General features: G+C 41.0%; 1 protein-coding gene across 3 annotated transcripts in view; it reads left to right on the forward strand.

Annotated features, from left to right (window-relative positions):
* Positions 1 to 4827: 4827 nt before the first annotated feature.
* Positions 4828 to 22295, forward strand: part of GRIA1 (glutamate receptor, ionotropic, AMPA 1) — a 310203-nt gene continuing 292735 nt past the window's right edge. For all 3 annotated transcript variants that reach the window (XM_015423157.1, XM_015423156.1, XM_015423158.1), the window contains exons 1-2: positions 4828 to 4909; positions 6893 to 7030. In XM_015423157.1, the coding sequence (XP_015278643.1) occupies positions 4828 to 4909; positions 6893 to 7030 (220 nt within the window). The remainder of the gene's footprint in view (positions 4910 to 6892; positions 7031 to 22295) is intronic.

The raw sequence follows: 22295 nt of genomic DNA on the forward strand, positions 1-22295 counted from the left end.
AAAATTCTAGAGCAGATTATTAAACGCTCTCTCTGTGAGCACCTTGAACGGAATGAGTTAATTGGTAGTAGCCAGCATGGGTTTATCAAGAATAAGTCATGCCAGTTCAACATCCCCTTTTTTGACTGAGTTACTAAAATGGTTGACTCTGGCAATTCTGTAGATATAGTGTATCTAGATTTCAGTAAAGCATTTGACAAAGTTTCTCATGATATCCTTGAGGATAAGCTGGTTAAGTGTGGGCTGGATGGTGCAACCGTTGGATGGATTCATGGTTGGTTGAAAAATCGTACCCAACGAGTGCTTGTAAATGGCTCTGCATCTATGCGGAGGGAAGTCTCGAGTGGAGTGCCACAGGGCTTGGTCCTAGGCCCAGTGTTGTTCAATGTTTTTATAAATGACCTGGAGGAAGACATAGAGGGGATGCTTATCAAATTTGCAGATGACACGAAGCTGGGTGGGATTGCTAATTCTTAAGAAGACAGAGTTAGGATTCAAAATTATCTAGATAGGCTGGAACAGTGGGCGGAGACAAATAAAATGAATTTCAATAGAGATAAGTGCAAAGTCGTGCACTTAGGAACAAAAAGATCAAAGGCACAGATATAGAATGGGAGGGACTTGGCTTGACAGCAGCACATGTGAAAGGGATCTAGGTGTTCTGGTTGATCACAAGCGAAACATGAGCCTGCAGTGCAATGTGACTGTGAAGAAAGCTAATGCAATTTTAGGATGCATTAACAGAAGCATTGCATCCAGATTGCGGGAGGTGGTAGTTCCGCTCTATTATGGTCAGGCCTCACCTGGAGTACTGTGTCCAGTTTTGGGCACCACATTTTAGGAAGAATGTTGACAAGCTCAAGTATGTCCAGAAGAGGGCAACCAGAATGGTGAGAGGGTTGGAATCCAAGTCTTATGAGGAAAGGCTGAAAGAGTTGGGTATGTTTAGCCTGGGAAAGAGAAGGCTTAGAGGGGACATGATTGCAGTCTTCAAGTATTTGAAGGGCTGTCATGTAGAAGATGGAGCAGATCTATTCTCTCTTGCTCCACAAGATTAGATTGAATGGGTGGAAATACAAGGGAGTTATTACCGGCTAAATATCAGGAGAAACTTCCTAACTGTAAGAGTGGTTGAGCAGTGGAACAGACTGCCTCAGGAGGTGGTGGATGCTCCTCCGCTGGACGTTTTCAAGCGGAGGCTGGATGACCATCTTTTGGGTATGTTGTAGGGCTATCTTTCGGCTATGCTCCTGCAGAGTGTAGGGGGTTGGACTAGATGACCTGCAAGATCCCTTCCAATCCTAATATTCTATTATTCTAAAACCTATTGTCATTTTTATAGTGTGAATCAAAGAACAATCACAAGGTTTCAGCTTATATGAAAGAAACAGCAAAATGCAGTTACTACAACAATAACTAGGTTCCAACTTGTAATAAATTGTGATATGTTTAAGCTATGATATGCTGACGAGCACCTAGGTTTCAACTTGTTTTGTATGTAATTTTCCTCAGAAGACATTCAGCTCTGAAGACGGTTTCCAGAGAAATTTTTGCCACCATTGTCAGAGTCGGAAGGCTTTTGTTCCTCATTAAGAGAATTCAGAGACTGGTTCATTTCCCATATGAATTTGGCATTTTGAGACTTTAGTTCCAGACAACTCTATGGAAGAAATCATATTGAAAACACCTTCAGAGTTGACTTTTAAAAAAAATAACCCATTTTTTTAAATCACCCTTTACATGTTATAAAACCTGGAAACAGATTGGAGTTAACTATCTTCTACTGTGACCTACACGCTTATGTATTTTAAACCCCTCAGTTTACATACAAGAATTTAACACTTAGATAAATGAAGTCTATCAGAGGTTACTTGAATGGAAAAGTACCGATAAAATGAAAAGAATACAGCATCCTAGTTTACTTTTGTGTGTGTTAATTATATGACATAAATATCTCCTTTCCCCCACCTCTTCCTTGTCTTCAGCTTCCTGTCCCCTGCTTGCCATCATGCCACACCAACTCCAGATCCCCCCTCCCCACCTATCCACTTTGACTTCCCCTTTTCTCTATAATTTACACAGTATCTTCTCACCTACTGCCCACCATTGTTCCCTCTAAGCTGAGTTAGTGTGAGCTAGCTTGCAGTTTTCTAGCCTCCAGCTCACACGTTTTTGCCTTGGCTCAGGAAGGGACAGCTCCAGAGCAAACTAACTTATGGAGTACCCAATTCACTCGCTCACAACTTTAGTGCCAGTAGCTCACAAAGTAGAATTTTTGCCCACAAGACTCCACAGCTTAGAGGGAGCTTTGCTGCCCACTCACTTGCTTACTTGGGATTCACTGCTTGAAACTGACACCCTTGTCTGCCTGCTTCACTTTTTCTCCACACTTCTACCTGGTCTGCCAGGCACTACTCCATCTTCGCTGGCACAAAGGAGCAGGGGGCACAGGGAAACAAGTTACAGCGGGCAGGTATGGAAGTCAAGCTGAAACAGACTTCTCCTCCTCAGCTGCTCCAGATGGCTATCATTTTCAGTTTCTCGAATACAGACATCACAATCAACACAGGGTGGAGTGGATAGACATCAGACAAGGAACCTGGGAGATCTGGGTTTGAATCCCTATTTCCCAGTTCTCCCTTGAAAAGTCACTGGATGACTTTGGTCCCATCCACCACAAACTCTCAGCCTGGTCTACCTCACAGGATTGTTGATCTGACAGAATGGAGGAGGGGAGGATGATATTCTAAGCTGCTCTGGGTTCTGAAATGGAAGAAAAGTGGGATATAGTGAGATAAGAATCCTATATCCCTGTTTGAGGAGTGGCAGTCCTCAAAGAACCTTCAACAGGAGATTACAAGGTGAGATTGTGGAATCTGAGGTCATTCATAAATTCAGAACAATGAACCCCCAGGCCTGAACAGGGACAGGATTCTTATCTTACTACAGATGCTAATTTTCTGCTCTCAAGCATTTCCCCTCTGCTCTGATCAAGTGAATTGCTATGCACACTGTCCCTTTGCATCCTGAGTTCCTTATTTGCAACACCCCTCCCACCTTTTGACACCTTGCCTCTGAAATTTCCATTCCAACTCATATCTGACAACGAAAGTGTTGACTCTTGAAAGCTCATGCCTCCAAACTCTTGTTGGTCTCTAAGGTGCTACTGGACTCAGTTCTAGAAAGCAATGCAACAGTACTGTACCTGCCTCCCCCTAGAGACCTCTCCCTCTATTTAACAAGACTGCTCTTCCCAGAATATTCCTGCCTCTTCATATGCATCCTAGATTCTTGTTTCTCGGTCCCACTAGAGTATGTGGGCATGTTTGTGTATGTGTTTCTCTTTTTAATCAAATTAAACTGAAGACTAACATAGCTACCCCTTCGGAAGCATTTAAGTCATTTGCTTTAAATGTTAAGTCCCTAGATTTATGGTGTAGGCTGAGATACAGACATAAATATAGCCATTGATACACATATCATAATTCATGACAACCCACCAGTAGATGTGCTGGCACATGGTGCAGCCTTTTCCCCGACAACGGAAGACCAGGGCTGCTAGAACCCTGCTCTTGACTTGAACGGCTGGTTCCACTCATACTAGTACAAATAATAAATAACAGCTGTTGAACTGTGCCCTCCTCCTCCATTCTGCATTTGCATTTACCAAATAAATGCTTGTGCCCTAAATGTTTCTAAATCCCAGAAGGGATGGGGAGAGTGGGAAGCAAAGCTGTTAACTGTGATACCGCTTGAACCACCTTGGAGACCATCACTGCAAGACGACTGCCTCTCCTCCCCACAGCCTCCCTCTCTTTGGCACGCAGGCACACACACACACACACACACACACACACACACACACACACACCATTATTAAGGCTAAGGTAGGTATAATCCTTTGCAGTAGGCTCTCCTGCCCCTTATGTAGTGCGGATTCCTTCACAATGAGTCAAGGAATGAAACACCTCTGAAGAAACCAAAATATGAAGTGCAGCTTAATTATGGGCAGAGAAACAGGAAAGAAAACTCAGCTGGAAAGCTGTGAGGGAGGCGCCCCCCACCCTTCCCCTAAACATCTTTTTTGGCCTTCTGTTTTGAATTCCCCCCCACCCCCATTGACAGCATTTTTTAAAAAAACAAAACATAACCAGAGAGAGATCTCGCTCATAATCGTCTGAACGATCTGGGCTGTGGCAAGGGGCACCGAGCTCGCAGCCCTCCGATCCCTCCAGCCAAGGCGCCCTTCTTGGATGACCCATCGATCGGTGACCAAAGAGCAGAGACCTTTCTCAACAGAACTTTGCCACTCAGGGACTGGCACCTGGGCGCCAGTGGTCTTGCCAGACTCTACCAAAAGCATTGTGGGGAAGGATTTCGGGGGGGGGAGGGGGTGTCAGCACATGGTGAAGGAGGGGAAATGCAAAAAAAGAGAGAGAGCGAAAGAAAGAAAGAAAGCAAGCGGGAGAGCTGTGGTGAGATATAACAATGAAAGGAAAATGAGCTTGATGGAAGAGTACTCGGTATGTGAGGGGGGAGAGAGACGGTGCGTGTGTGCATGTGTGAGTGAGCGAGAGGAGGGGAGCTGTGGATGAGAAAGGGTTTCTCTCTCTCTCTCTTTCTCTCTCTCTCAGAGCTCAGTTAATCCTGCTGTCAGTTGGTGTTAAGGCAGCGAACTAAGCGCTGGATTCCAAGGGAAAGAGACACACATACACAGCACAATAGACGGAAGAGAGGACGCCCCCAAAGCAACAAACCAGCCGAGAGGAAAATACCAAAAATCTATGCTTGGACCTGGGCTTCTTTCTCGCCAATGCAAAAGGGAATATGCAGCACATTTTTGCCTTCTTCTGCACCAGTTTCCTAGGGGCAGTGTTGGGGGTCAATTTCCCCAGCAACATCCAGATAGGTGAGTGCCGAGCGCCTTCCTTCCTCTTAGCAGAGCCTTTCCCCGGAGGGCACCCGGGTGCGTGTGCGACGGTCTCGTCGAACCCCAGTCCCTCGCCTCCACTCGCCAAGAAAGGCTATGGAGGTGGCAGGATGCGTGGCGTGGACTCGCGGTGTCCGGGGGACAGGGGGATGTTTCTCTTGCTCCTTGGGGCGGTGGGGGGGCCGGCGGGGGGGGGGGAGAAAAGAACTGCCCGCACTCCGAGTGCTTCTGAAATGGAGGGAGCCAAAATTGCTCTTCCTGGGAGATACCTTGAGGTGGGACTCGTGGCTTCGTTTGGAGGGGGCTTCCAGTGAAAGACACGTTGCCTTTCTTTCCCGGAATGGTCTCTCATGTCTGCAGGTGGAGATACCTGACAGGGAAAGCGGTTCCCTCGCGCCTTTGTTGTTGCTGTTAAACAAAAGCAGAGCGATGCCAGGCAAGACGGAGCCGCCAGTCTCTTGCCGTGCCACATCCCCTTGCTTCCCTGCCATTTCCTTCGCATTAGCCTTCTTCCCTCATCAATTCGCGCCCCTCCCATGGCTTTCCCCCGTACATAACGGATAATATTTGCTTTTCAGTCCTGCATTTCCCCTCTCTCCTCCGCCTGACTCCTGTCTTTTTGCAATCAGTGCCAGTCGCTGGCTCGTCATCCGTGGAGTAAACGCAACTCCGGGGCTAGCCCCACTTGCAGGATCGACGCTTTTATTGCAGTTTACATTCCCTCGCTTGTGTCCTCCTTTTCTAGATTTCTTCCGCACCTCGCCACGAAACTAAAGGGAAACGGGTAAATAAGCAGACTGCCATTTCTTGTGCCTTCCTTGGCAACAACGGATGCCTATATGTGATTATCCCCCCCCCCCGCGCGCCCTTTTTGGTGCACAATCTCTTCTCTAGAGCAGCAAGGTTATGCACACTGTTGAACGCGAAGGAAGTAGTCTGCCTAGCACTAAACTACTCTTAATGTTATTGCTTTCTTCCCTGCTTGGAACAGGAAATAATAATAATAATAATAATAATAGCTGGTAACTAGTGGGAGATGGGTGAGGCAGGGACTTACGGGGGGGGTGGTGGTGGTGGCGGTGGTCAATCTCAAATTGAATTCAAAGGTATAGCTCCATTGGGCAACTCCTGACGTCTTGATTGTCTTGCTGCACTATTTTTTTAAAAAGTCCAGTAATTACACCGATCTAGTAAGCACCCCCCAGAGGTCAGCTTTCTGGGTGGCCTTCACATCATCTGAACAGAATTCTTGAACTGGATATGCCTTGCTGACAAAGTGAACCTATCTATGCAATTAGTCTGGTCATTCCTCTCTACCAGTGTCTAAAGCCAGGTGTAGCTTGAACAATTACACATTTCTTTCCTTTGTTCATCACCTTGTAGTTGGACAACAACTTGTTGAGTAAACATCTGACTGGTGTGGGAAAATGTGGCAGAGCCTGATCTTGTATAAAGGACAAGAAAATGCTAATCTCCCTTAGGTAGATTTTTTAAAAAATTGCCAGTATCTTTCTCTTATATCTTTAACCCATAAAGTCCTGTCAGGAAGTGAGGACCACAGCGAATGATCCCAGTTCTGCATAGGTACAGTCCACTCTTCATTTATGATTACAGTAAGATGAACTGATGATCTGGTGTTGTGCATTATATAATAATCACACTGCACAGAATATCAAAACCAGTTTCATATGTTTCATTCCTCACTTCTGATGAAGAAGGTGCTAGTCCATGAAAAATGATGTTACAATGTATTAATTAGTCTTTAAGGTGATAAAGGACCATGTCTTATTTTTGCTGCAACAGACCAATGCTACGACAAACCTTCTGGGAAAGTTTCTGAGAAGTTTGGGGTACTAAGGTAGAAGGTTCCATTGTGCCAAAGAAGAGTTACCTTTTACCTGTGAAATTTAAAATTTGCAGTCCCCCCACCAATCACCTTTCTTTCTTTCCTTCTTTCTCCAGGGGGATTATTTCCTACTCAACAATCCCAGGAACATGCGGCTTTTATGTCTGCACTGTCTCAGTTCACAGAGCCCCCCAAGCTGTCTCCCCAGATTGACATTGTGAATATTAGTGACAGCTTTGAAATGACCTACACCTGTAAGTAAGACCTATCTACAGGCCAACTTTTGCCTCTCTTTGCTCTTTCTTCTTCCTTTCTACTGCTTGATTATCCATCTGAAATGTGGAACTCATATAGTGGTTGATGCTTAAATTAAAACTCTCCATCAAGATCTGGGTACTAGTAAGACTTTATATGAGTCTCCCCTCACCCCTAAGTTTCTATGGTTTCTTTTTCTGAAGGTTTGGTTAACTGGGAATTTCCCCCCCCTCACTGCAGTGTTTTTACCACCCTTTTCCCCAATATTTCCTCTCATAGTTTTGGGGTTTTGTAGCATGTGGTTTTATCATAAAGCAACTGTGTGACAATTACAGAGCCGAAAAGGAAAGGGGATGAATTAATTATTCTGTGTATTTTGATAGCCATGCAACAATGTTTGTTTAAAAACCCACAAAAACTAAGTAACTAAACATTATCTGAGTGACCAGAAGTGCATAAAACGCAAGATCTAAAGCTAGAGATGTAATCAATAATGAAAGCAAGATGGGAGGTCTGCTCCAACATGGTTATTCTTAAACTTTTATTTGGAAAAATTAAAGTGTTTCTGAGAATTAAAATGTACTTACAAGCCCTTTTATAGAAGGTTTTGAATAGAACATTATTCCCGAAATCAGCATGGTACTTAGCTTTCATATGATTCTGACAGAGTGGAAACCAAAGTAATGCTTAGCTTTGTAATATCAAGATTATGAGCCATGAAGAGTATGGGAGAAATTAAAAATTCTGCGGTCAAAAATGAGAAAATGGTGTCCTATTTTGGTCTTTGTGAATATATGCTGCCATCACAGGGTTGATTTGATATCATAGGGTTGTTATAGCTCAGTTCCAGTAGACATGTGGAAACCATTAATTGAACTTGGATCTTTGGAGGCTAGATGTTGATCACAAACACTAGTCTCAAAGTGGGACTGTTTCCACTTATTTTGCCACTTTGTCCCTGATATATACTCCTCCATTCTCATGATTCATAGAGGAGAATCACTGTTATGTATACAGATTTCTTTCTGTATGTTATGGCATATTTTTAGTAAAAGACAAAAAAAAGGCATTTTCATTCTGTGAATCCTGTTAAAAGGTTACTGCTGCAATATCCAAATGGATTCAAATTGTGCTTATAACAGAGAACAGAACACAAGAAACTCAAAGGAGTATGACTTTAAGTCATAAGACAAATCAGAAATGAACATCTTTGACAGATACAATTGCATTGCAGTTTTCTGACAAGGAGAGGGAAAGATTTGACTTGCTGGATGCAAGGCGAATATATGGCAGAGTCAAAACCAGACAAATCCTACAGGAATATTATGTTATTGTAAAGACTGGGGAAATTGGTTATTTCCTGCAAAATCAGAGCTCTTAAGAGGATACTCTGTCTGAGAACAAGTTTCTGAATAAGTGAAGCTAATTATTGTTGATTTTCTGAGCTTTACTAATTTGTGGCAAGGTAAGTAATGACAGCATCGTGAGCAGATCAGAAGGTCAGATGGTGTTATTGTACAAAGTGGTTGATTTGGTTTGATAGGCCCAGGGCTTCCCAGCTCTGTGATTTTATAATTCTATGTCCCTAATTATGCTGCAGTAATCAACACAGAACTGCTATTGTGCTCACAATGATAAATCAAAAGCAAAACATCTCCCCTTCCCTCTCAGATGTAATGGAAAACTATTTTGACTAGTTTCACATTATAGTAGGTTTTATCTAGAACACTTTATCCTAGATGATCCATTAGAGTCCGTTCACACCATTCAACTGCAATTATTCTCTCTTTTTTCTTAAATCAAGAGCTTTCAGCATTTTGTTCTCTATAAGTATCAAATGAAGAGTTTTACTTGTAGGCAATGTGGGGTTTCCCCTCTTCTCCTTCCCTTTAATGTTTCACCAATAAAACACATCATCGAGGGACCACTGTTGTCTCTCTCACAATCAATCTAGAACTCTGTACTAAGCGAAACCTCTGTCTCCATTATACTCCCTTTCTATACTTCAATCATTGGGGAAACTGACATACATTTCCTTTTTTGCTAAGTGAGCTCTGATTGCTTTGGTGAGCTATTTCTTTCAAACTGTAATGTCAATATTATGTCCGAACAAACATGGTTCATTCATAGTAATGTAGAACATGTTCCTGATTTTTCTTGTACCATGAATTACCTTTATCCTCAAGGCCAATGATTTTTGTTTTCCAATTATAAATAAAGCAAAGAGCACTTGTATTAGGAACAATTGCATGAAGTCTCATGATGGGTATTACAAGGGAAGCATAGGGGTTCCCAACCCTGGATTTCTCTCTTAACATTATTACAGGAGCTGGAGGCAAAATCAACAAGCAGAAAGTAGGGGATTGCTTAACGTTTCCTCATCCCCAGCCTGCAAATGCAGATGAGGTTTTCTTTTCCCCGTGAAGCTGGGCTTGAAAAGTAGAAAGGAGTCCAGCTGCAGACAGACAGCCCCTTGAGAGGACAATTAGCATCAGGTGAGGGGGTAGCCATTACTCCTTCTCTGAATGTGTTCCCACCTTTCTGTGGTGAACATGGGGCCATGTATGTCCTGATATAACAGCTAATTCATCTCTCAGAATTTTAAAACAACGTTCTGCAGTCAGCAACAACCTTCAAAGACTCGTGCAAGAGCCTGTTCTGGTACACTTGTTAGCAACTGAATGGCAATAAGCACTGATAATCATTGCCACAAGTGAGAAATGAAAGTTGTGAATCAGTGTGAGAACAAAAGTCCAAAATGATGTTTTCATGGATCTTCCAAGTGACTAGTGACAGTGAAATAGAACTGAAGGATGGAGATACGGAAGCAGCATGTGACAATGTGCTTTCTTTGCTCAACTATGGCAATTTCTCATGTAGTGGGAGTTTAAAAGTTTTTTTAAAAAGAAATCACAAATGTTCAATTGACAACGCTCAATGTAAAAAGGCATCCACTGCCCTTTAGCAGGTTATGATGAAACAGATATACAGTTGAAATGATAACCACAGCAAATAAATAAGTAAGTAAATAAGTGAATATAAAGTATAAAATGATACTAATGGTACATATACAGTATAATTTGATTTCCATAGTTATGAATAACCTAAAAGATCATATATAAACACAATATAAGCTTCTATTCAGCATCTACCATGAAGTTCATGGGTGACTTGGGCAGTAGCATCCTCAGTCTAACCTACAGCTCAGGGTTTTTTGTGAGGATAAAGAGGAGCAGAGGAGACCCATGTATGCTGCTATGAGTTTCTTAAAAGATGAGAGCAATAACCATGTAGTAATAAATAAATATTCAACACCCATGGATTTATATCAGTTTTAACATAGCAACTGTAGTCTAGATTTTGTTCTGTAAGCACAAGGATCAGTGTCCTGACCTGGATGGCCCAGACGGGCCTGATTTCTTCAAATCTCAGAAACTAAGCAGGGTTGGCCCTGGTTAGTATACAGATAGAAGACTACCAAGGAAGTACAGTGTCACTATGCAGAGGCAGACAATGGCAAACATTTTATCTGTCCCTCTTTTGGTGATGGTGGGGAGGGGGATTTCAGTTTTTTATCGCAGACATGAGGGATTTCTTGATACCCATTCAAGGAAACCACACCCAGATATCCTGGTGGCAGTGGCAGCATTCCATAGTGAATTCCATTTCCATCACAGTTCTAAACTGATGCAGCTTCAGCACCTTTGGCATTCTATGGCATATCAGCTGAGATGTCACCCTGTTACCAGTCAGATTCAAATAGTGAGACTCTCATTGAGGGAAAATACGTGTCATATAAAATAGTGATAATGCTTCCTACATCCTTCCCCACATAGCCAAATCTTACTTGGTGTGTGTGACAACATCACTATTGCTAGGACTGGGGGAGGGGGGGCTTATAAAAGGGTGCCAGCACAGCAGCAGTTGATCAGACTTGTGAACTTCAGCAAACAGACAGGAACATGGTAACATTTGGGCCCAGATCAGGCACATTAGTAGTACGAGGAAGGATTTTGCTTTTCCTTGTAGTGTGTGGATTGTTTGGCCATCTGTAACTAAAACACACAGCAAGTATGGTAGCCCTCTAAAAAATGTTTCAAGACTTATTGAAAACTTTTTACTTCTGTGAAATTCCTCAGATGTTTGCCACATGGTGGGGGGGGACCCCAAATTTGCTTTGATATTTCACTTGAAGCAAATTTACTGGCAACTCTAGTCTCAATGCCTCAAATGCAGTGCATCTGCTATTTGCTTAAGCAATACCAGGGTCTGACCTGTATAGACCATTGAGATTAGTAAATGGACCATCTTTCTTTTACACAAGGCATTAGGTCTCTTTTGATGATTGTGTACATCCTTTTGTCAGTTTGAAATCTGGCTAGGCTGCCCATTTGCAAATGAACTAGTAATTAAAATATAACTAACATGGAAGGATTAGTGTAAGATCTTCCTTGTATTCTCTTTGTAACACATTAATGCCTTTTTCAGCTTTAAAATCACCTTGCAGATGAAAGGTGTAATAGGCATACATTAATATTTTCAATTACAATTTTAAATGAATTGCAATTAAACCATTATTCCGTGTTGAATTTAAAAATCTTCTCTGTTGATAAACGTACATTGGTCGCTATTTCTCAGGATGGCACTACTGCAATTTATTCCACTGGTAATCAATTAAAATGCAGTTTAGTAATTAAACTTCCTTGAGCTCAGTTGTACGATACTATGTAAATTTCGTGTATTATGCTTGTTTATCCCAGGAGTGCCATAAAAGCAATTGCAATCATGTTTCCATAGGCTCCAATCCTGCACAATTAAGCCATGGAAATCTATTAGATTTGGGCAACCTGTGTGCAGGGCTGCAGTCAAAGTGTACTGGATACCACATGCTGTTTAATAAAAGAAATGCCTATGGAACATGAGTTCAACCAACAGACTTCAGTATTTACAGTATTTACAATCAGGTGAAAAGTGAATCTGATAACCTCCCTTGAGATGCAGTATGAAAAAAGAATATTCTAAAAATTTAAATAATGTGAATTGAACATAATTGAAACACATGGGTTTTGTGCTCAGTCTCTGTGGCCACTGTATTGACTGGCAGTGAAGATCTAAATGTCAATAAACCTCAGGTTTTCTGTAAGGCTTTTGTAAATCTGATGCACGTAAATTAAATGTTCAGAATATACAGAGAAAGGGAACAATATGGACACACATAAATATGTGTAGTGTATTGCAGTTGCTACAGGATCCTCTAGAGGGAAGCTCCCTGTTGGTTTTGGTTTCCTTTAGATCAGAAAATCCCAAATGCAGGTAAAAAATTCAGGTGACTGTGTAACTGGTGCCAAGCTGTCCAGCAGGTGATGGGTAATTGGCTGCATGTGCTCCATTGTCTGGCCAGTAGCTGGCAATCAAAGCAATGTGTATGAAGGATGATACTGGTTCATATATATATTCCTTTGTTAAAAAACATATTTAAAAGGCAGAAGATTGTATTTTTTAAATTCTTGGTCAAGTTTCACCCATTTTATATTTGGGGATTTCTTATAACCCATTCTGTAATGGAGATTTAAAAACAAAACAAAACCACAGTTGTCTTGTATAGGATCTATCAATAGTACTTGTCTTTGCTGGGTATACAACTTCTAAAGCATCTCTAGAAATTAAACCACCTAAACCTGCTATTTTACTTTGTCTGTGTTGATTAGATAACAGAACACAGACAAGATGTCCCCAGTCTGTCATTTGGTCAAAAATGTAGTACAAATGTGCCATGGTGTGCTTATCCTAATAGAGATCGTGTAGCTTCTTTTACCACCCAGTTGTTCTTCCAGTTAGAAATGGAGTTGCCATCTCCCCCCCCCCCCGATTCTTGGAGCTACCCACCATCACTTCTGGGTTCTCCCTGGAAGTAAAGTAGCAATTCAGCTCAAATCACCCCACCCCCCATGTTAGAAAGCTTGGCCTAATGTTCAGACTAAATCTACCTTTGTGACTATTACCTCTTGTTAAGATTAGTGAAAAGTACACATAATTTATGTATTAGATTTAATACTTTCCTTTCTTTTACCTAGAAGTATATTGGGTGTTCCGTATCAATAGTTCATCTAATACCAACAACAAGTGACAGCCACTGGAATTTACTCAGGGCACTTTTGTGGCTGTGGGGTTGGGTACTGAGTGAAGGGGTGTGGCGCAGCAGACTGAGGTAACCAGACTTGGTTGGGCTTGGACATGCTGAGGGAAGGGCACGGCTTCCTGGTGCAGGCCTGGAAGCCAGAGTTTTCAGTCTGGTTTTTAGGGAGCTGGCTGTACAGTCAGCTCTGGGGAGGGGTGGACATCGGCTGACAGGTGGGTCTCCTGATGCTGGACCCATGTCCTATGATGCACTAATGCTTTTATGATTGTACGCAATAAAAGCTGTGACCTTTCCCCCCCTACAAATCAACATGGTCTGCTGTTTATTCTTCCCTTCATCCTTGCTCCCTCCTTCGCCCCACTGGTATGCAAATCCTTTTTAATAAGACTTGACAGACTTCTCACTTTGTTTTCTGACATTTAGAGTTTAGCTTTCTAGTGATAAAAAGGTTCCTCCGAAAAAGAAGGAAAACAGCTACTCATAGAGAAAGAGCAGAAACAATGATTCAGGATGCTGAAGGCCTGTTGTGCTGGATATGAGGTCGAGAAAAAAACTTTTCATTTGCAAGAATGAGGGTGGGCAATGACATAAAATAGCCAAGGAACTTATAGAATTGCCTTATCTCCTTTGAAGGTTCGAAAGTGGTGTATTTAATTTTTATGGGTGGGGGAGTAGGCTTGGAAGCATCAAACGTAATATGTCAATTGAACTTAAAGTTACAATTTCAAGCATGTCAACTTGGTTAGGACTTAGCTGCACAAGTAGAGGAAGGTATTACACACTTGAAAAGGTAATTTTAGTTTAGTTATGGGAGGAGAGAAGGACCAAGCTATCAATTTGTGTCAAAAGATGTATATACTTAAACAGCTAAAAGTTTGATAAGCAGCATTTCTAAAAGTAATTTTGCAAATGTGAGCTTTCAAGTTCACCTCATCCATGTTTGGATCATGGTTCTGATTACTTTCCCATCCCGTCCCCCCGCTTTGTCTAGAATAATCTACAGAGGCATTTCCAGGTTACTAAAAGACACATAAAATGTGTGTACCAGTATTTTTGCAAGTGTTATCTGTCAATAACATAAGATAAAGAAATAAAATATTGTGTGCTTTTTCTGTAGTGATTAATTGATCTGTACCCCTGCTTCACTGGTTAATCCTAGCCTCCACATTAAACCCATCTACTACTCCAGACCGCTGCAAGAAGGTTCCCACCTTCCATTTATAACATTAGAGCTGGTTCTGCCCTTAAAAGGAATACAGCCATCTTTAAAAGTAGAATTAGTTTAGATGGGTTAATCTGCTCTCCAATGTCAAAAGTCCAGTGTTATAATTTAGCTGCTGACCAGAGGACTATAACAGAATGGGGCATTTTTTGCATGTTTCTTAAGGCATTTTGTGTAGCCCCTACAATCAACCTGTCTTGTTCTGAGGTAGCATCTGACTCTGTCTCCAACTAGGACCATCTCCTATTCTTCAGAGAACAGAAGGCCACAAAAGAATTCTTTGAAGAAATGAATTGCCTGAGGTTAAATGAGTTTGAGATAGATTTTTGTCTCACCATTAGCATTCCAGCATCTTCTCAGCATAACACATCTCAAAATGATACAGCACATTACATACCACAGCAGTCCCCTTTCTGTTTGCTCAGTGTGCCAGTCATTATTCCTCACACCAGTTGCCTTTGTTCGATTTCCTCTATTCTGCTCTTTAAATGTCATTGCCAATCAATCCCTCCAGCAAGATATTTTTGCTTACTAATTTTCCCCACCGTGCCTTTTATCCTGAGCTGCTGAAAACAACCCTCATTTGCACTTACATCCTTGCATAACCTAAACCTGCAGTCCAAGGAAAGGAACTAGAACATACTCCACAAATTGGATTGATTGCTTGGAGAAAGTGATGACAGAAGGGAAGACACATATAAATTACTCAGGCTGTGCTTTTGACACATAATCTCCTTCTGGACAATGTGCAGTAGAGCAAAAAGACTTATGTCTTAAGGTTAGTAAGTAATATGTTGCTGATGACAGGGATCCTCAAGTGGGTGAACAGAACCCCAACTCTCCTTTAACAACTGGAGTCTTGGAGTCGTTACAGAGAAAGATCTGTTAATGGATGGCAGGTAGTGAATGACAAGAACTGGAACTAATTTCATACAGTTGGGGCTTATGTCAATATTCCAAGTTATTTAATTGGTTTAGGAATCCCATGGTATTTTATATAAAACAAAACATACATGGTTATGTGTTTTTATTGAATTATTTTCTAATTTTAAAGTTTGTTTTTAATTGTGCAAATGTTTTAACGCTTTTATATTCACCACCTTGGGGACCCTGATTGAGTGGAAAGGTAGCATAAAAAGGATTAAATAAATAAATTAAATAATATCAAATTCAAGGGACATTATATGAGTGGTTACAAGCTGTCATGTTTCTCCAGTGTTAGAGCGTTAGACACTACAGATAGCTACAGACAGCTACAGATAATGTTAAGCTTTCTATACGTCACGTGTGACCAGGTGTGGTGTATAACGATGGGGAGAAAGATGTACACACTGACAATAAATGCCATTCAGTCCATGTCACTGCTGCAACATTGCAATGAGGAATTACTATTAACCCAGTGACAGCAGTGTCTAGATTGATACTCCCAAACAGACTATAGGCTGCAAGATAGGAATAGTCTGTGGACTAGTTTGTACTTGTGCAATTTCTGATGCAGATGCTACTGGGATTTGTCAGTCAAATTTCCACGCAAAGTAATAATTTAAACCGTGTACCACCCATGGATACTCTTTATTATAGATATATCCCAGTTTCACTTTCAGTCAGACTTAAGCATTTACAGTTCATCTACCTGGTTCAACAATTCAATAAATCAGCGTTCAGTAAATTCAGCTATTGTGGCAATTATGAGTGGTTGTCACACAGTGCTATGACATGTTATTTAATTGGGTGAATAAATGTTAATAAATTCAGAATTGGGACTTGAACAAGTAAAATGTCTATGATTCAACTAATGAAGGCCCAGCGAATAGAATGCAGTAATAAGGATAAAGATAGACATGCATTTTGAGAATTGTGGAAATGATCTGAACACACATTTCTCTGAAAATGAATGCCTCAGAATGCAGTGAATTCATGTTCCAACCATTTCTGCCAAACTTTCAAATACATCTGTCTTCACCATCCATAAATTAGGTCTCCATACTAAATAGAGCTAAATTAATGTGGATATGAGGATGTGGAATGGTATAGCATAGGCTGATTTCATCAGCTATCAGAAGCTAAACAGGGTTGGTACTTGGATGGGAGACCACTAAGGAAGACTTTGCAGAGGAAGGCAATGGCAAATTGCTTCTGCTTTATCACTTGTCTTGAAAGCCCCTTGCTGAAGTTGCCATTAAGTCAGCTGTGACTTGACAGCACTTTACACACACATACAATGTGGATATCCAATGTTGGTTTCATTTAATCAGAAATTCCCAGTTCAATTCACTGGACTGCTGATCAACGTAAATGAGAACATTGTGTGTAAACCCTCTTGCTTTTCATCTTAATTGATGAAAACAGCTCAAGAGTAGTGGTCAGTGTTTTGTCCCTGATATTAATAAGCACAAATGATATTTTGACCTGGCTTGTTTATCACCTCAGGTTGCCTTGTGAATTTACAGACCTGTTAGTCCTTTGGGTAGGATCAGCACCACAGAAGGTGGACAGCAGCAAATAGGAATCCTGGCAGTCTCACAACAAAACATAGCTCAAATAATACAAGAAATATAATTCTACCTATTACTGGATATGGATATAATGTAAATGGGAAATACATAAGATGGATTCCTGGAGCTCAGGTATGCAAATGGGCCACCACCAAGAGCTTTTCTTTTTCGCCCTGGGAGAAAAATACCAGGAAAGCTTCTTCTTAGCTGTCTGTAAGATTACTGTAAGTAGATTTTGGTATAGATTTCCGGAGTTATAGAAGCATGTTAAATTCTTATTTCATGTATGTTATCTGAGTTTTTCTTTCTAACTATTGCACACTTTGATCTATTGCTCTTCTTAAAAATGTGTTTTAATAAGAAATGTATAAGCAATTTAATAGGGCCTAGGACCAGCCTTGCTAAAAGTCATTTCCAAAAGATAAAACAAGATATATTACTTTGGGCCATAGAACTGTATATTTGACAATTGTGTCTCAACTATTCAGACACACCAAATAAAGAAATGTTGCATCATGAAAGCAAAATGGAGTTTTATTGTAGTATAAGTGCTAGAAAATCTATGCATGATAGTAATAATAGTAGCAGCAGCAGCAGCAGCAGTAGTTAATGCATGTTCCAGTTAATGCATATGTATGCCATTAGGTGCTTGCAACAATTACATGATTGCAGGTCTCTGCATGTTGGGGAGGGGAGAGCAGGAGTTATGAAACCTGAAAGAGGGCTTTGTGTATAAGATGGGTTTATCAAATTCCTGTTCCTAAGAGGAGACAAAATGGTATGCAGTTTATTGGAAAGAGGAACTATAAAACTATCTGACCACAGCAGCTGAGGAAAGCAAACAAAAGACACTGGGAAGCATCATCAGAGCGCAAATGAGAGGCATTCTGATATTACTGTATTATGAAGGGCCAGGGCTGCTGGGATAAGCTGAAAATGAGAAGCAGGCCTGGTCCACAGGGAGTGCAGGGGACATTTCTATGTACCGAAAGTGATTAATGTATTTAATGAACTACTAAAAGAAGCAATAGATATGAAACCACAGCCAGATGCACTAAAGAATGACAAAGGATGTCATTCTGGGCTGCAAATTCAATAGTGAAATCCTGCCGAGCAGAGTCAGATGCATAGGTAGTATTCTGCCACTGTAGTCCTGAACATAGTCAACAGCTTTCCAGTTAACTAGATTTCAATATAATGCATATCTAATAAGCAACTCAGTTTTGAGCCTCAGATGGCAGCTTTGCTCAGAGCTGTTACAGAGAACTCAAGCCCCATCCGGGTTCCCCATGCATACTTGTTCAGGGATTGCAATAAGCATTATGACATGCCTTTGATACAGTGAATGCTGTCTGTTCTGAAGGTCCTTGGTTCACAGTGCAATTCTAAACAGAATTACTCTCTTTGTTATAATTGGGCTTAAAGTGTTGTAACTGGGAGAACGGCACTGTCATTTCTAGTGAAAAGACAGGAGAGGTAGTAAAGAAGACCTTGCCTGAGATCTTGGGATGCTACTCCCAGTCAGAATAGAGCTTGATGGACCAATTAATTATCTGGGTGATAATGTCAGCTTCATATGTTTGAAGAATACTGACTGTGATCATCCTTGAATGCTGATCACATCAACCAGTGGTGTGCAACAGAGCAGATCTGTTATATATATATTATATATAATCCAGCGTCAAGAATCTGCTTGGAAATGTTGATTTTGCTGATAACCATTTGAAGACCTAGAGACCTAAGCAGAGCGACACCCTTCTAAGTCCATAGCCTCGTTTCTTCCTTCCCTCTCAATGTTATCCTCCCTATTGCCAACATTTATACAAGTTCCATAGGGCAAAGCCTGAAATCTGTTTCTTTGCTTAATGCTTATGTAGATTGATGACACTGTATTAATAAAATATGTCAAGAAATGTATCTTTCCCTTATAGTTTATTAGGAAAAGATGATGCTGTTGGTGATGATGGTGCTAACTAATGATGGGAACTGATATAGCATGCTGCTAAGAGACTGGTCTGTGATCTGGAAGATCCTTGCTTCAATTTCTGTCATACACTGGCCTTAGAAAAGCCCCCCTCCCCCCCTGCATGTGAGAATAATAATTCTGGCCTACTCTACTAGGCCTGTTGTAAAGACTTGTGAGGGAATGTGTGTGAAGCATTTTGAACACTGGAAGGACTTTATAAATGATGAGGATGGATTGGTGGTGGTAGAAGATGAAAGGGAAATAATAATGGAAGGATTATATTGTGTTGCCAAAGCCAAATAAAACACAATGATCAAAACATAGATATTCTATTGAAATCAACAAATATAAGTGATTTAAAGATATTCAGAGTTTCACCACAAAGAAACACTGCTCAGTCTTTTCAGTGGAGAGGGTTATACTAGATGTTTAAAAAGCAATCCTCTCCATTAAAAGAATGGGGAAACCTGAATGTGTAAGAACTCCAGATACACACCAGAGTGTACTTAGGTCTCCAAGGAGCATGTTTGCACAAACTGCTCTTCCCTTTGGTACATAAGTAATGAGGAAAAGACATGAAATAGGTAAAACTGTGAAAGTAGAATATTTATTTTTGTTTTTTTAAGGCTATAACAGATTCTAGGTGTCATACTGTAGCCAGCATGTGGTTCATGTAGTAGGAAAACTCTCATGAAGATAAATAAAAACCAAATAGTAGCAAGAATAATGAATGTTTTAATTGTTACACTGTATAACCACAAATGTTTCTTATTGCTGCTAATGGGTTACAAAAACAATGTAGTCTTATACTGACTCTGAAACAAGGTACTAAACTCAGGTGGGCTATTCAGCTAGGAAGATGCCACCACATAAAAACACTATGTGATTTGAGATCAAGACGGGCTTTTTAGTAACAGTTGATCAAATGAGCAAAGCAAACTTAGCAGAGCATTTTGGGAGAGATGGTTTTTTATTTGGCTCTCAGTCCATGACAGGCTTTATAGATAACTAGGAAAAAGGCTCGTTGTGGAAATAAATACAACGGCCTCTAGAAAGAGGCTCTGGGCGGGTGCCCCGGCCTTGAACACTCAGTGTCAATTTGCTGTGGCGACCTCAGCAGGGTATAATGACATTGAGTCCACTATTTTCTCCAGAGGAACTGATCTCTGCTACCTAAAGAACAGTTGTAATTTTGAGGGATCTCCAGTTCTCACCTGGATATTGGCAACGATGGTTCCCCAGAAGGGAATGGTTGGTTTGGAGGGTGGAGTCTATGGCTTTGTACCTGTCTGAGGTCCCACGCCTCCTGAAAACTCACCCTCTCCAGGCTCCATCCCTCACATCTCCAGGAATTTCCCACCTGGAGTTGGCAACCCTATCTCCTTCCCAGCCAATCATCAACCTACCTTTATTTCCCCCTCACTCTTCAGCTTTCCACCCCCACACACCTGCAGCCTCTCCCGTGCTCTGAAGCCCTGACTGCTACATCACATTGGCTGTCATATGGGGCCCGCCTCAGCAGCATATAAGGATACAGAGCCCACCATTTTCTCCAGGGGAACTGATCTCTGCCGTCTGGAAAGCAGTTCTAATTCTGAGTGATCTCCAGCCCTCACCTGGAGATTGGACACATTTTACCTCAGAATAGCAAACTGTTTAGAATGCTAGAGGCAAAAGCCAATCAAGTCGCATATGCGAATGACCTCTGTGTTCCGAGGCAAAGGCCAATGAGGCTGCATATGCAAATAACCTCTGTGTTCTGACTGGCTATGGGGGTGAGAGGAACAGCAAAATGTTCAGAATGTTGGAGGCAGGACTCAGGCAAAGCAGCCAGTGGATAGGGAGACCCTCTGAATGACAGATCAGAGAGCAAACTGATTTTGAAGCGTGTGGAATGTTCTAGAGAAGTGCCATCACCATTCGGCTTTTATTTATAAGGGAGATAACAAGCACCCTAAACTGAACACGGAAACTGTTCATCCACTAGTAAAGTGCTTGTAGCATGTTTTGAATGCTTAGAATGTTCCATCATTGACATTTCAGAGTAACTACCTAGAGACTTGTCATGATATGGGGAAATGACTTGTCTGGAGAAGCCTACATTCTTTGCCCTGGCAGCTCATGAGAATGTAAATTAGGAGGTAGTATGTTCAGTTCTCATAAAAACGCATATTATTTTTTATTCCACAGTAACCAAGAAAGCTAATTAGTGGGCATAATCCAAAGGACACTATGAAGTGAAAGAAGTTTTTTCCCTTTTATGGATGTGTTATTCAAATGATCTTTTTGCACTAAAATGAAACATTTCTGTGTGCTTAATTGCCTACAGCATGCTTGTTAAATTCCTAATGCATTCTGAGAACTTTGTGAATATCATTGGCTCAAAGAGCAAAATGGTGAGCATTTTTTCCTGCATGTTAAATCTGGGGGGTAAATAGCTGAGTCAAAATGTGCAAAAAAATCTGAAGACAAACCTTATGGATCACAGACTGTGGTATTCCATTGAGACTGAAAATATTTCTCAGTTTGTTCATGGAAAGGTGACCTACCCTCCCTTTTATTACACACAAATGCCATGCTCAGGAGAACATCAAAGCATCCCGCAGTAGGTTTCAGGAAAACATGGGAGAACATCTGAATCTCATGATATATTTTTGTACAAGATAATCCACAAACCTGAAACCAATGGATATTTTGAATGGCTGAGCAGAAAGAAGCAATTCCTTTTGGTAATATTATGGGTCTTTTGTAGAACTGTGAGACTGTTGGATAAATAAAAAAAGAAGGGCTGCAAGTTATCTTATTAAATATCCTGATTGAAGGTGAAGATTTACCTCAAGTATATGCTGTAAGCATCATACTCATCAACTTCCATAACCCATTATTAGCATTTCACTCTTCCTTTGAACATGCTAACCTATAAAGTTGTCTTGTACCAGATCAGACCACTGGTCCATCTAGCTCAATATGGTCTGCTCAGATTGGCAGCAGCTCTCCTGTATTTCAGGTACAGAAAGGCTTTTCCAAATACCTGCAACCTGAGATATTTTCACTGGAGATGCCAGGGACTGAATCTGAGACTCTCTGCATACAAATTAAATGCTCTTCCACTAAACTACAGCCCTTTCCCAATTACTGTACCTACTTTTATGGCACTTTATTATGCACCAAATATTCTCTTTCATTCCTTTGACAGCAATCGATTAGAAATATAAATTAATCAAGTGTGGAATTATAGCATATTTGTTCATGATGAAATAGTCCATATGTTCACAGGAAATTAACTGTTGCTTCCAGCTTTAGCCCATTATTAATAACATTTTTCCCTATATGGACATGGTCTCTGGCCTTAGAGGCTTATATAAATTCTCTTATTCCCTTATATCTGCTGAGTTCTATCAACTGGATATTATATTAATGACAATATTGGCTTCTCTAATGT

The sequence above is a fragment of the Gekko japonicus genome, unplaced genomic scaffold (genome assembly GCF_001447785.1).
Source record: "Gekko japonicus isolate JY-2015 unplaced genomic scaffold, Gekko_japonicus_V1.1 scaffold577, whole genome shotgun sequence".
NCBI classification, from domain to species: Eukaryota; Metazoa; Chordata; class Lepidosauria; order Squamata; family Gekkonidae; genus Gekko; species Gekko japonicus.